At 34.5% G+C, this 16424-nt stretch overlaps 1 protein-coding gene across 2 annotated transcripts in view; it reads right to left on the bottom strand.

The window, feature by feature from the left end:
• ZNF385B (zinc finger protein 385B) overlaps positions 1 to 16424 on the bottom strand; it is a 380819-nt gene that overhangs the window by 66141 nt on the left and 298254 nt on the right. For both annotated transcript variants that reach the window (XM_012650808.1, XM_012650809.1), the window contains one exon: positions 155 to 265. In XM_012650808.1, the coding sequence (XP_012506262.1) occupies positions 155 to 265 (111 nt within the window). The remainder of the gene's footprint in view (positions 1 to 154; positions 266 to 16424) is intronic.

Genomic DNA, 16424 nt, shown 5'->3' on the forward strand with positions numbered 1-16424 from the left:
CAAATCCCTTGGAAAACTGACACATTGAAATAAGTGGGGCTACCAATAGGTGTGGCTGCTAGAGAGTATGTAAATATGAAGAGATGTACATATTCAGACCAATCAGACTTTCAGCTTGACAAACTAGAGAGAGATATGAAAAGGTGATACTCACATCTGAGTTAAAGCGAAGCTGACAGACGTTACAAGAAATAACTTGTTTCTTCTTTGGGGGAATGGACACTCCAAATGTGTGGTTAATGACTGCTTTTTGCACAGGGTCCATCTGAAGAGCAAACGATAAAATACTCAATTTACAACTTTGAAGGGTAGACAATAGTGTGAGCAAATAAAAATAGCTATATTATTCCTTAAGGTTTTAACTTTTAGTTAAACAAGGATAATAAAGCATCTCACTTAATAGTAATATATCTCCAGAAGTTAAAAATAAAAAGAGAAACAAAAAATTGGTTTGAAATCATAACACAAAAAAGACCACAGGAGAATCACCACATCCCAAGAAATCTTATATCCATAAAAGGAGCCTTGAAAAACCTTAAAAGAATCATAAAACAAGAAAACTTAAGATCCAAAGGTCAAGGTTAAAATTAACTTAGTGTTTTCCCTGTATGAGGCAGTAATACTTGAGATGGTCTCAAATGACCTTCATGACAATTATTATGGATATATTTAAGTTTCTTAATTTTTAATTTATGGCAAAGTCATGAATGACAGGCTCTTATCACAGGATATAAAACACTGATCTTTATTTTAAAATAATTTATTAACTTTCATGTACTATAGGTTGAAATTCATTCTCTGAAAATGCATGTTACAGTTGTACACTTAAATGCCTAAAACACATTGGTTAATATGCAACCCTTGTTTAAATATTGATAAAGTTAAGTTTTGACTTATAGCCTATGAATTTCCCCTTTTTGGCTTGTATATATCATACATATTCAGAGAAATATACAGAGATAAAAGTACTCAAACAGAAAAAGTACAGTACAAAGCCATTAAAACAGGAAAAGAAACACCTCTATCTGTAGAGCCTATGAAAAGAAACACAACAGTGATTCTCTTGTGCACTTCAGATAATCATCTCCAGCATTAACATCAGACAAGTGGCAGTTCAAAAACAATGCAGATGATGAAAAAAGCATTGCTTATAAACAGATGTAACATGAATGAGGAGAGATCCACTGACACCATCATCTAGGAAATCTCCTGAGGTTAGAGATTAAGATTGGATTAGTTGATATTTGATAGAGAGCAGAAATGAATACCATCTCTAATCATGATTATAAACCAACAAAATGCAAAATTAGCAATTAGAAGAACTTAAATACATTAGTAAAGAGGGTGGATTGAAGAGTCATTGAATAATAAATGAGCCAATTTTTTTGCTACAAGTTTGAGATGTCAGGACAATGTATTCCCACTATAAAGAACAGTTATAGTGGTTTCGGACACTTAAAAATGTGAAGAGGGAGATTTTTGGAGTGATAGAACTATTCTTTATCCTAACTGTAGTGCTGGTCATACGAATCTATACAGGTGTTAAAATTCATAGAACTATACACACCCCCCAAAAGTGAATTTATGTAGGATAATTTAATAAATAAAAAAGAAAAAATGTTAAGAGTATTATGTTTACTAAATGTAAAGTATTATTACTGAAAAATCTGGGGATTCATTTTTTCAAGGTCATAATTGATTGTATTAAATTTTATTTAATGAGAATAATAATAATAAAAAAAATCTTGCATGGGGCAAAGAAATCTCAAAAAGTCAGAAAATAAAATCCTAGTTAATTTTCTTATTTTACCCACAAATGCATACAGTTAAATCTATCCATCCATTTGCAAAATATGAAACTATACTTCCTAATAGTTCCTAAAGATGGCAAATTAATTTGGACAGGTTTAAAAATAAAACAGCCTAACTATGTTGGCAGGATGCAAAAACTATTCTGTTTTGTAAAGTTAAAAAACAAGAGCATTTTATTGAGATAATTTCTGTTCACACGCTCTGAAAAATATTACCCATCTGGTGATGCGTGAGCTACATGGGATTAAACTATATGAATATTTTCCAAACACCAGTTTTCAGCATACAACTTTTGTTATTTTTGCCATGCCCATACACTGACATTTTTTTCTTTAATTTAAATTTGATTTAAATTAAAATAGACTTCTACAATACATAGACAATAATAGCCATGAAATCATAGTTTTAATGTACACTTTCCTATTACTTCTTTCAAAGAATATATTGAAAATTAACATTTAAAATTAAAATTTTCATCACTTAAAATAAATGCACATATCCTAGTTGTTCCCATACAATATAGAAACACAGACAAAAGATAGATCTACAAGAATCGAGTTTCAAATTTTTAGTAAACCACGATATCTATTGACAACTTCAACAAGATCTTTGAATATATGTTCCCTTTAAATTTTTGAAATTGTTAGCTGTCTAACAGCTTTATTCTGCTCAAATCTCACATTTGTATCACATCAGCTCGAAAATATGCCATCATGTTCCAGAGGCTGAGAGCTCTCTGTCCTGCAAGGTGAGTTGTAGCCGAGCACTCCAAATACAAAGGCGGGCAAGTTCCCAGCCATCTGCTCTCCGAAAAACAAGCTAAGGAAGTTCCTTCATGAAACTTCCACCAGAATTGGGTTCTCTAGTTTATATACATAATTCTGATTTTTCTCATAAAATCAAATACACACAGCCCTTTTACCCCTTCTTTGCTACCTGTCCTTAACTCTTGCTGCCTTTCATCCTTTGAATGACTTATCACTAATCATATCAAAATTTTACCTTCATGTTTCTCACTTGGAACAGATTTTCTTTATTTTCCACTTGATTCTCTATTTCCTTATAGGTTTTGGGAAAAGATCCACTTTTTATTCTGGTCAAAATCTCTTTTCTCTTCTTCTGTTGTTTATTGAAAAATTCTATTAATATTTTTATATTCAAATGTCATTTGGGGGGGGACATGATTTAGATGAAAGAAGACTTTAAATGATATAAAAGAGAATATTCCATTCGCCAAGTTATCTGGTATCTTGAAACACTCTCAAGCTGATGTTTTGTTTCAGTGTTTGCCATCTGATGCAATAACTATAAATACCTGAGTCATTTCAGTGGGATCCAGATGTGACAGCAACAGAGAAGGTTTTCAGATACCTTTTTTTTTTTTAAAGTACAAACTGGTAAAACTCTAAATTTTTTCTTGGCTGGCTCTGTGGTGCAATGGATAGCACATTAGACTTCTTCTAAATTTTTTCTCGGCATTCCTACAGTGCTCTAAAATCAGATAAAATAACTATGAAATTAATCTATATTAACTTAAATTTTTCCATCCACTAGTTCAATGTCAATTCTCTGTAATCATAATGAAATGTGTATAACTAAATCGTTAGTAATTCTTTTATTCAATCACCAATTTTCAGGATGAATAAAAATATTCCCACAAATCCTAAAATGTGATAAATTCAAGTGATTCAATTTATTATAGTCAAAGCTATACCTCTATATCATAATGATTTCATGCGTAGAATACTCAGGTAAATTATTGGAGGTATTGCAATTCCACAGTAAGTTCTCATTTTTAAAGATTCAACTGGCATTTCATAGACATTTGATTGTTAAAATGAATAAGTGCTTTCAAAAATACTTATTAAAATGCTTATAATATATAACATTTAAATGAACAAATTTCTCATTAAATAATCATATTAAATTAGTTCATGTTAGTTCACACTGCAAAGAACTGCTGATTGAGAAAATTATGATTTATCAGGAAATACTACTAAAGAAGCTTTTTTTTTTTTTAAGGAAAAAAAAAAAAAAACCCTACTACATAGCTCTAGCTACCAATACTCCTTACCTGGCAGAATTTATTGGTCCCAAATATGCCTCTTCTTTTCTAAAAAAGTAAAAGTTAGAAGTAGTCATCTGGAATTTTGAGGCTAGCAAGCACAGTTACATAAAAATTTAAAAAAATCTATTTTCCTTGTTCTTCTCTGAGTACAAAGTCTGAAAAAGAGTTAACACTTGCCACTTTTTCTAATGAAAACCATGCAGAAATGAAAAGCAAAACCTATTAGTGCAATTAACTGGTAGGTAATAAAAATGAAAGATGAGGTTGTGGCTGTTACCAGGAATTGAGGAGGTAATTGGAGGCCATATATGGACAAATTAACTACTATATTATAGTACTTAGAAAATGAATTAATGAAGCTGGCCTTATCACACCATCTATCATGTTTTCGATATCAAAATAAAAACAAACAGATTTCTTTGGTGTATTCACCAAGATTATGGGGACTACAAATTGGTGTGAATTTTTTAAAAGATCATTACTTTCACTGGGTATACCAAAAAGTAATTTACTTCTGCCCAGGATAAGCAATCATATAAAAATATGCAGCTGCAAATAAAACCTAGACACAGAGAAAAGAGACAAACTGCAGTGCTGCACTAAAGGTAGGATGAACCTAAGATGGGGCTATGTGACTACGTGATCAAGGGACTTGACATAACACTAGGTTATATTTAGACTCTAGATAATTTTGCTAGGTGGAGGAACTTTAGGCAGGAAAAACAGAATTACAAACTTGTTAATGATCCCAATACCTTTTAAGAGGGCTGAAATTTGAGTTCTATCTTTGTAAGAGTCTTAAAATGATTTAACTAGCCACCCCGTAAGGCTGAGAATGGGAGTGAAATGAGTACTACCCCATTAAAAAGCAAAAAAGATGGGGAAATCTCACCTTAAACTTAAGGATCTATTTTAACCAATGTTCTAAAAAGCATGCAGTAAGCACTTATCATTTATGCAATACAGGAGGCCCTGCTAGCTTTTCTACTAAACAGAAGCAGAAATCAGATTTTTGACTTTTAAAATTTCAAGCAAACATTTCTGGAGGCCTGATATGTTTCAGAGGCTGTCTCAGACCGGATAGGGAGATGAATCAAACATGAGAAAGGGCATAATTTTAAGAGTTAAAAAGTGAAAACAAGTAGCCCAAACTATTTAATTTGGGGCTGGGAAAATAAGCTGTCATTAAGCAAAATAATGAGGCAGGAGAGCCACAAAGAGATCTGTCTCCTGTGCCCCACCACTTTGCGTTTTCTCTCCTTTTCTGATTTTCTCATGCTTCGAGCATCTAGGATCCTCCCTTTAACAGTGACATCCATGTGTTATCCTCCCAGGATATCTTTTTAATTCTTTTTTCTAGCTGTGTAATAACAATAATAACATCACAGCAAGAGCAGCTTTTATTTATGGAGCTCTTACTGTGCACCAGGATCTATGCAAAGGGGTTGTCTCATGCAGTCTTCACCACCACCACATGAGGCAGGTACTATTATTATTCTTTTACAGACGAGGCTTTGAGAGGTCAATAATTTATCACCCTCAAGTTTGTAGATGTTGGAGCCAGGATTTAAACTCAGGTAGAAACCTCTCTCCACGCTGTTCCCTGCTGCAGAACACTGCAGGAATGATGAGTGTCATGCATGGCACTGCTATAGGATATGGGCTTTGGGAGGGATGGATGAGTGTTCCTAGAACTTCTGTAGCCTGGAAGGTAGCTGCCTACACAAACTATAGATAAGGCCCCCTTGGTGCTTAAGTAAAAGTTTCCTTGGAGAAGTGAGTCTGGTTTTTCTCTTTCTGACTTATTTCTGATATTCTTAGGATAAGCTCATTTCTTCTTGTGCAACTTCAGGAAAGCCATAAATAAAATTTGGGCTGTCCTTTCCCCCCATTGTAACTGTTGGGTTTGGACACAGAAAAAAAATGTTTTGGGGTTAGAGATTATATGTTAGCAGGTGGCAGTCATCATTTGCACCTGTCCTTGATTTGCTGCAAAGAGGATCTTAGCTACTAAACCTTTGAGACTTAGGGCCTTTTGGAAGTTTGGCTAGGCATCAACTTTTTAACTGTGATGTTATCGAATTACAGCAGTACAAAAAGAATAACTTTTTCATCCCTTCCTTTTTCAATATCAGACTTATGGAAAAGAATATGACAATAGAGTCTCATTAGGACTTCAAATATTCATGAAACAACACATTTAAAAGTGATAGCTGCATCACTGAAGAGCAATATTTCTCTAAAGTTACTTCAAAAATGGTTTTACCTTTCATATTTAAATACTCTGACTACATGTTTGTATGTTAATGTTTTACTTTTTAAAAATCCTTGAAAACTTGAATAGAAACAAAACAGATATAAATATAACAAAGGCAATTTTTTTTCTCTTAAAGATCAAGAAATACAAACAATTGCATATTGTTGGCAACATTAGTTCAACTATAAAACTTGTACTATTTTGGATTTCAAATCAGAAATTTCAATAAAAATAAACCACATGGAACACTCTACTAGGAGTGCATCCTACCATGAGACCTGCGTTTTTGCATCTGGAATATGTAAAAGCTGAGACTTGCCATGCTGACACTTTCTGTCCTATCCAGAGCACCCAGACAGGGGTCCACCTGAATGCCATCAGTGCTGCTGAAAGGAAGACAAATGGCACGCCATTCTCTCCACAGACTGTTGATTAAACCAAGGGTCAAATGTTTGGAAAACCTCTTCCCTCTAGAACACCCTGCTCTTTGCTGAAACCTCATGCTGGCCATGGCTTGTAAAGGACAACATCAACTGTGCCCTCTTTCACTGGGATACAGTTACCCCAGCAGGAAGTTCACCAGCCATTCAGAACTGGCATAAAGGCTAACATACCACAAACTATACCTCATAAACTGATAGATAGGTCCCATTATATCTAAGTCCCAGACTCAATAAAGTTATCATTATTATTATTGCTCCTATTACTATTTTATCAAAATATTGTACATTTCTAAGTATTTTGAGGCTAGTTGACAATTGGCATCTAATTGCTGAAGAAATTAGATGGGACTCCAGGATTTTACCTTTTCCCACTTTTTCAGAGCCTCCCTAGTGGCAGTAAATATTCCCTATAGAAAATACAAGTGAAATCAGTCCAAAGATGAGGCAGGCTATCAGAGTAGACTACAGGTTAGCATTTCATTTTTTTCCTCTGCTTTTAAAAAAGTGTATTTAGAGAGCATGATATATTTTGCTCAAATTCCATATTGTCAGGCCTCCTTTGAAAAGCTCTCGGATTCATCAAACTAGAGTTGTATATTCCATTGACAAAAAGGATGACTAGAGTCAGGAAAAAAACATCCTGTGATCCATTTTGAAGATCCATTTTGAAAAGAAGACTAAAGTCTGCATTTTTCAGTAGTTTTTCTCAAGAAATTCCATCTTGGTTTTATTTTTGGGAAGAATAAAAAGAAACATACAGAATTCAAACAGATTTGTGTTTCTGCCATAAAATAATGTCCTTTTTCTAGATAACTCTGATAGTGAAAGATGCCACCTTTTTAGAGGTTAAGGGTTTCATATCGACTTTAAATATATAGTTCTGTTCTTGGGAATTTTTGCTCTTTTCTAACACATCACACTTTTATAAATGTATTATTTTCAATTTGTTTATATTTACTATATTTTTCTGAAAAAATTATTCATTTAACGAAAGTTTATTAAGTACCTATCATATACTGTCTTAGGAGCTGGACATACAGTGGTGAACAAGCCTTCAAAAATCCAACATTCTAGCTGGGGAGACCTAAATATCTAAAGTAACAAACAAGACAATTTCAGAGTGTTGTAAGTACCATGAAAAAAATCAAATAGGAGAATGGGAAAGAAACAATATTTTACCACAGATAATTCCTAAAAACATTTTCATTGCCTTGATACCCACTGTGATTCACATACTTTTACATGTAAAGCCATACCAATATGCAAAAAATCCTTTCCATGATTTAGAGAAGTCGATACAGAATCCAGAATCATGTAATTCGTAAAAACTATAGACAAAGAGGCATGCTCCTCAGTTTTCAACACGGTCTGTGAGATGTCTGCAGAGGATTTTCTTCAACTGCCAAGTACCAAGACAATAACTGATCTCAGAGCCACCACCGACAATATATTGCCAAGAAGAAAGGGAAACTAATTTTCATTTTAGAAGTTTTCTAAGGATGAGTTTAGTTTGCTAAGTACTAGGCACTACCCATCTGTAGACCTTCCTAGAGGGTTTCTGTACAGTGTAATTGGCCTGGAACATGGCGAGTGAATAGCAAAATGACCATGAGTTACTTCTTTTGACTTTAAACTAAATACATATTTTGTCTAAGACCTAACAGTTGTTTGTGAAGATATTACAACAAAATAAAGTTTTTCATCTTTTATACTTTTAAAACCTTAAAGAGTCACCAAATGGTAAAAGCAAAAAAGCGAAAAGCAAATGGATGGGTGATTTCACCATCTACCTCTCTTTAGTGGAAACCCAGTAATGCTTTTGACAGATAATTTTTAAACTGTTCTGAGTAGAAAGAATAATTTTTAAGTTCTTTTTCAGACAGTAGTTATTTTGTTAATGGGAGATGCCATAAGATTAAACCTGTGTACCTTACTGAAGCCGAATGTCTAACTCTCACAGTAGAACCTTGTATGTAACAAATATGGTCAGTGCAAATGTAAAATGTTCCATTTTCTTGGCTGGCTCCACATGCCTGGTAATTTTCCATGCCGCCAGGGATCAAGAGTGATGCAGCAAATCTGCAGTTATTCTGCTGGGTAACTTAAGAAGCCACATCAAAGGGCATTTCAAAAAGTTCAGTTTAACAAATGAGACTTTCAACTTATTTCTGCTATGGGTATGGGACTTAATTGAATGTTCATTCTTCCTTCACTGTCATTAACGAACGCATATCCAGCAGTGTTTTGGGTGTTGGTGTTCCTATTCAAATTTTAGATGAGTAAACTAAAGAATTGAAATTATATTGCATGTGTATCCATATTCAGGTTAAAAAATGCATATTGAAAGGTCTAATTGGTTAATGTGATGTATTGAGGAAACCCAAACCACCCTCAATTCCAATTGCCACTGCTGTTTTCAATGTAGGGAAAAAGCATTAAGGTAATGAGCTGAATTATGTCTCCTAAGGAAACCTTGTGCTTTTCTTTCTTTCCCTTCTTGAGCAAACAAATGCTTAGACGTGACTGGAAATAATTAGGAAAGAGAAGTGTTTTTCCATCAGGATGTAAAGAAAGTTTTTGAAAGGGTTTTCATTTTGTCTTCAAGATTTGATGTTACTATAATTAAAATAATTTTTGGTCAAGATACATACAGATTTTAAAGATCTGTAACATCTTTCAAAGATAACATAATGAAAAATTCATATGATATTGTTAAATGCCCTTTTGAAGGAATATGAGAAAAATGACAAATTTTTTAAGAAAAATAAAAAACTACTTGGAATTTTTTAGGGAATTAATAAGAACTTACCTCTATTGTGAATTTTAATAGCTCAGAAGAAGAAATAAAATGATGATAAATAATATTAATATTTTTTGTATGTAGAAAAGTTACTGTCCTCAAAGTACTTATGTTTTATTTCTCAGTGAGATATATTCATATTTAAAAAATAAGAACAACAAATAGCTCAAAACATATATGGTTGACAATGAACTATATCCCACAAAGATAGATACCAACAAAACTGGTTAGAGTACACTATTCTAGAAAAAGGAACTGGATTCACCAAGAAAATCTAAATAAAATGGGCTGGGTTCTTCCTATGTTATTTATGTGATAGTACTGTATCTCCTCAGGGTGAAATAAAACAAGACACCATTTCAAGAATAAGGAATACAGAATAGTTTTTCAATAGATGTGTAAAATACTGAACAAAATAGAGACTCATTAGAGGATAGATCATTATTCCACAGCTTATTTGAAGAAAAAGATCTATTCTGAAGTTTGGTAAGATAGGCCAAACATCTGAGATAGGAGATAATACAGTTTTGGGGCTTTCCTTTCATTCTTTTTAAACAGTGGCTTGAAAATAACCCCAAAATTGTCCCCAAGACTAAACTTCCATAAGATAAAATTCAGTGCCAAAAATGTCTGAGAAATATTTTTTAAAAAACAGAATTTTTTATCTTTAGAAAAAAAAAAAACGGCATATGAGTAACCAAAGACTAGTTGCTGATACTTACAGATGTAGTTTTTAAAACTATTGGTGCTAAATCTCCAAATCCAAGTAAGTAAGGATGTGTTTGCTTGTTTTCTGGTAAACAGGCTAAAAAATGTCATAAGAGGCCGGGCGCGATGGCTCACGCCTGTAATCCTAGCTCTCTGGGAGGCCGAGGTGGGTGGATTGTTTGAGCTCAGGAGTTCGAAACCAGCATGAGCAAGAGCGAGACCCCCGTCTCTACTAAAAATAGAAAGAAATTAATTGGACAACTAAAAATATATAGAAAAAAATTAGCCGGGCAGGGTGGCGCATGCCTGTAGTCCCAGCTACTCGGGAGGCTGAGGCAGGAGGATCGCTTGAGCCCAGGAGTTTGAGGTTAGCTATTATGATGCCACTATACCCTAACAGAGGCGAAAAAGTGAGACTCTGTCTCAAAAAAAAAAAAAAAAAAATGTCATAAGAGACTAGGGAAGTAATGAGCTTTCTTGATTTAAAAATCAATAAACCTTCTGAGCAGTCAAATGCATTAACTGACACCCTTTCAAAACCATTCTGTCAAAGCGAAGTTTGAAAGACTGTTCAGTAACTAATCAGATATATCCTGATGCTGAGGTCCATGATACAAATTAAAAAGGTGTAAGATGAAAAGAAAACCCCACCAGACAGGAAAAAGTGCAAAAGCAGAAACCTGGACCTGTTTGAATATATTCTTCATTCTGCAAAGCTAAGTGGATATGAAGCATTTTCCCTCCAAATGGAGGACAACACATTTCTTACCCTTCCTTGCACTAAGAAGAAACATGACAATTGAGGACTGGTAAAGCTCTAGAAAAGCAACAAATCTGTAATGTTCTATTTCTAAGCATTTTGGGCTCTTAATTCCCCCACTTAATTTCCCCACTAACCCATTATACAGTGGTCAAATGTCGGGGATCATCTACATTTTCAAACTTTTAAAAAAATTTGTTTCAGTTTGAGTCCCAGAACCTCCCCCTTCCTTCACCTGCAAATAGAATCCTAACTGGAAATTCAATACAATAAAACTCTGAAAACTGAGTTCTGGTTAAAGCAGGTAGGTTGGGCCCCAGATTTTAGTCTTTCTCACTTAAAAATGAAAAAAGATTTACAGAATTTTAGTGACTTGCTTGAGCCTCCACAGGGAAGACCAGAATCCAGATCTCCTTCTATATGGGTGCTAGACTTAGCAAATAGAAATATAAGGTGCCCATTTAAAGTTGAATTTTTGATAAACAATAAATAATTTTTAATATAAGTATGAGCTGTGCAATGTTTGGCATATTAATACTAAAAACATTATTTGTTTGGGCATTGGGTATTTTATCCTCAATTCCCCTCCAAGGATGCCACAGCTATCTCAATGTTGATTCTACTAGTCCTCCTTCTTCTCATAGGTTCACCTTTTCACACTTAACATTTTAGGGCTTTAATTAAGAAAGTGGTCCCTGAGTGGTTTTGTGGACAGGCGATATGGACAGTTTTTTATGTCGTATGTTCATCTTGCTATTGCCCTTTTTTACAAATGTATATGTGTACACATATTAGCTCTTAGTACTAAACATTTTTGGTTTAAATTTGTCTCTGCATTTATATTATACAAAATATACTACAGTTGTAAAGTAAAATAAAGAGCTTTAATAAAGTGCCTCACTCCGCTTTCTGCAGTGATAATTACTCTATTGAATAAGGCTCTGTTAATGGTACAGTTTGACATTCAACATTTGTCCATTTGATTTATTATAATTATTCTTAACGTGATTGCAAGGAGACTATAGTTCAAACCCAAAGTAGTTTAAACTAAACTGCCTTTCTTTTCTTCTGAATATGTAAGGAAAAGCCGTCACTTCCAGGCAAAACTATTTTATTCACCCAATTTATATCAAATATACACAAAGCCCTCTCTGCCTCTATATGTCCTGAAAAGAGCAACACATATGTAAGAGAAAAATGAATACAGCAAATGAAATCACCAAATTAAAAATGCATACAGTTCGCTTGTGTTTTGGCCATGGATATGGCACCAAGAATTCCTAGTGAAAGAATGGAGAAAAACTCATTTGAACCATATAGCATGTTGTCATTAAACACATCAAGTCTCTCAATAACATTCACGAAAAGATTTAACATTATGAGGCAAAAATCATTTGTATTTATAATCTATCCATTCCTCATAAAGATTTTCAGAAATCTTTCTGAATTATTCTGCTTTGCTTTCTGAAATTCAGTCTACCGGGATGCTTGGCCTTTCAAAGTCTTCACAACACTCATTTGAAATTTTTATTCACTCTTCTGCCTCCCTGCAACCTCTCAAATTTTTACCAAAATTAAACAAATGCCTATACCTAACAACACGAGAAGTTGATACATAACTTTATTGAAAAGATTTTGTATAATTAGTCGGGAACAATATCACAACAGAACAATATCACAGTATCAATTGTTGGCAGTTATCAAACCACCGCAGTTCTATTGGCCCTCCCAAAGCTGGGGTTAAAAGCTGGCCTCTGGAAATCAATCACGCTCTCAGCAGAGAAGAATATTTCAGTGATATGAAAGCCGAAATGGAGACTATAATCTTTTGTGATTACCCTTGAGGCCGAAGCAAACGCAAAAAGGGAAGTCTATGAATTGCTGATAATTTCCTGTGGTGACCGACTCCCAGGAAATTCTGATACTACCCTTGCACTGTAACAAAATGACGGTTCCCCAGATGCATAGCTTCAAAGAACTCCACATCTGGGTGTCACAATGCTTCTTCAGAAGCTACTCATCCATTAAAAGGGCCAGGTCTGTGAGGCGGCAGTGCTCTCTCTGAAGACAAAAGAGAGTCTGATTGTACAAGGAGTGATGAGCTGTGTGCTACAGGCTGTCTTTCTAGAAAGTTCTTTTCTGAAGGAATTGATTTAAAATGGATCACTTTAACCCATCCTCACCCCAGAAGTATAAAGACTGATACATTTCTCTGTTGTTCCTAATGGCTGTGGAGCTATGAATATCTTTGCTTATATAACTCTAAATTCTTATTTAGGCTGATATTTGCATTTTGTGAAAAAATAGCTTTCATACATATGCACATACCCTTAAGGTCTATATAATACTTTGGGATAGAATATAAAACTATTAATCTTTTTTGAGTAAGCAGCTCAAACTTACAGTTAGATGCTATTGCTCAGAGCACAGGTTAAGGGAGTTCTTATGCGATTGGCAATTTAAATTCAAGAAAACAGGTGTGTCGGGGGAGGGTACAGGGAGATATGTAACAGTGAAAAGTACAAAGAATTTTGGGGATAAATTTCCATTATCAATATATGAAGGATAATTTGGTATGTTGATTATTAAGACTGAGTTTAAAATATTTTTGAATGTCAGTTTTAACTTAGTTGCAGCTTAGTTAATGAATAATGTGGGAATAAAGGTTCTATGTTTGGAAGTCAATAGTACTATAAAATATAACAGAAACCATCATTATACCTTAGGACTCAATAACAATGTGTCATAGGTATACAGCTCTCAGGTTCAAAATATCTTTGCATGTAGCTTTTAAAATCTAAATATCATTGAAGGTAAACGTGGGGCAGGGGACGACGACACAGAATCCAGTCAAACTGGTTGTGCTTATTTCCAGCCTCCATTCAATATACCCTGTCCCCAGCCCTGCTCAAGATTCACTTGCAGCACTTTACTGCTTCCAAGCAGTCAGGTGATTCTGATCACTAAGTATGCCCTACCATTATCTCATTCGGCTAACATAAATTGAGCACCTGCTAAGTACCAAGCATGACTATTTTAAACTGTAGTGCAAGTTTCTTAAACTCAAGGTCTTATCATATGTATATCCTTAGCATCTGCGTTAGTTAGGTTTGCTCTAACGCACAAAGCCAGCCCCAAGGATAAACATAACTTGGTTTATTTAAGGTAGTTTATTAGGTGGAAGAGATAGAGATAGAAGTATTCATAAAAGTATTATTTATAAAAATAGTTTTTCTACTTAAGCGTCCTTTTGTAAACATCATCTCACTAGATATTCACGGTATTTTAAATTATTAAAAAAAAAGCATGGTGATATGTTATATACTTAAGATTTTTTTCACAGCCTCTCATTAAATACATTCCAGAAATTTTCTAAATATTCAGTCATACCCTCAATTTCCCATAAATATAATAAAGTCAAATTTCATGATGTAATAATAGAAAGGTATTATCATCCCCAGTTCTAAAATGGGGAAAAGTCGTGCTAAGTGACTGTCTCAAGATCAAAGAATATGGGTTCAGACAAGGGTCTTCTGACTCCTAATCCAGTGCTCTTTCCCTATATAATGAAGTGGAACATTCTCCCTTCTTCTCCCTTTTGTTCCGGCAGAGTCAAGGCCAGGTACAACTGTCAGAGGTTTACTTTGGAACAAGCTAAGTGGGATCACTTCTTCGAGATCAGAAAGAACTCTCCATGTGGCTTTTGGGAGAAGGTGGGATCTAGCTGATGAATGAGTGACTAAATAAATGAATGTCACCACTTTCTTTGGAAGGTAAGTACTTCACTAGTATACCATGTGATAGCAGCCATTAGTAATCATTTTGGTGTCTAATAGCTTCAGCTCATTTTGGGAAAAGGAGGATATTTTGTGGATTTGATTATATTGTTATGACAATGACCCATTTTACATATGATGGAAGTTTGGAGTCTCCCTAGGAAAAACAATGAAATTAGGCCCAGACACGTATTTTTAATTGCTGGAGAATTTCTTTCTGTGCACTTCTAATTATTTGTAAATCATAAGCCTGTGAAAAAAATCAGATATATTTTCTATAATTCCACTCAGATCTGTAGTTGGCTCTAGAAACTATAAGCACAATAAGAGAAAACAAGTATGAGAGTGACAAGACAAATCTATCTCCTAAGTAGAATAAAGGAGACTTTTCAACCTTACTTTAGAGGTTGCAAGGATTTACTCTGTACTTAAAAAAATGTTTCCCCTATGAATAACCTGAGAGAAGTATACACATTTAAATTCAAGATATGGTATGGAGGAGACGAGCTCTTGCTTGTCTGATATTTAGTTTTTTTTTTTAATTTTTCCTTTCCACTGGTAAAGCTCTCTACTGGAAGAAATAAGACTAGATTATATTCTTCAATCTTCTGATCTGCAAAAAGGGTACAATAATGACACATGTAGCCTATTTCATATGTGAGTACATTAAAAGAATTAATTGTAGAATGTCTTTAAAATATGCTAAAGCCCTCTGATACTAGAATTCTGTGGAAAAAGGTACCATTTACATATTTTATGTTTTTTTTTTTAAATTTCAAGCATCAGAACATAAAAAGGAAGGTAATAAAACCTAAATTGAAAGCTAAATCTGTGGGGGGAAAAAGTGTTTTTCCAGGATTCCTACTGAGCTCTGTAAAGATGTTGAAACTTCACAGATTGCTAAATAGCACCCCAATTCATCGTTAGCACCCTCAAAAGCAACCATAAAAGCAAAGGGCCTGAAATATTCCAAAGTATTCTCCCCACCCCTGAAGGAGATCTGTGATTTAATTCTGAATGTAAGGATCTAGAGAGAGAGGAAAAGCAAGATCTGTGCTATTGGATGGGTTCTTAAGCTTTTGATAAAAGTTTTTCAGAGGCCACCACCATCAATTAAAGTTTATAGAGCAACCAATTTAGAAATACCTTTTCTGGGCTGGAGGGGATGTTTCATACAATAATATTTTGCTACTTTTTTGTATTTATTAAGCGCTCTTGCTCTACCACAGACACATTAAGGCTTGGTTACCGAGAGAAGCTAAGAACAAGGCTGTTGGTTTCCCCTTTTTTATTTAATTAAGTGGGGATTTGTTAAGAATAGTAGTGAAAAATAAGATAAATTTTTTAAAGAGGGCCTGACGTAAACACTTTTTCCAAGTTGACGCTACTCTTGAAAAATGCTGACCTGGGACAGCGCCAAGACCAAAGACCTGTCTTGCCAGAAAATCTGATGTACCCTCCAAGTACACATAATCCTTGAAACTCTAGCACTGAAGACAAGGCCCCAGAGCCATGTGAGGTTGAGACTAGGATAATGAAAGGGACATGCAAGAGGACGCAGCATGGTGGGACTATAGATGTCTCTTTTCACAGGCTCCTGAAACCTTGTGTTCTCTTACTTCATAAGGGCCCATCAAAGTCTCAATCCGATGTTTCTTGGCAGCTTTTATCAACTGAATTGACTGTTTACTACGAGCGAAATCCTCTATTATGTTATGGTGAATTACACAAGAGGAGGAAGTAATTCCTATCAGACAGCGAGCAACTTGTCTTATTCACCACTATACACACCTCCTTAGC

Source organism: Propithecus coquereli, unplaced genomic scaffold, assembly GCF_000956105.1.
Source record: "Propithecus coquereli isolate 6110/MARCELLA unplaced genomic scaffold, Pcoq_1.0 Scaffold34, whole genome shotgun sequence".
NCBI classification, from domain to species: Eukaryota; Metazoa; Chordata; class Mammalia; order Primates; family Indriidae; genus Propithecus; species Propithecus coquereli.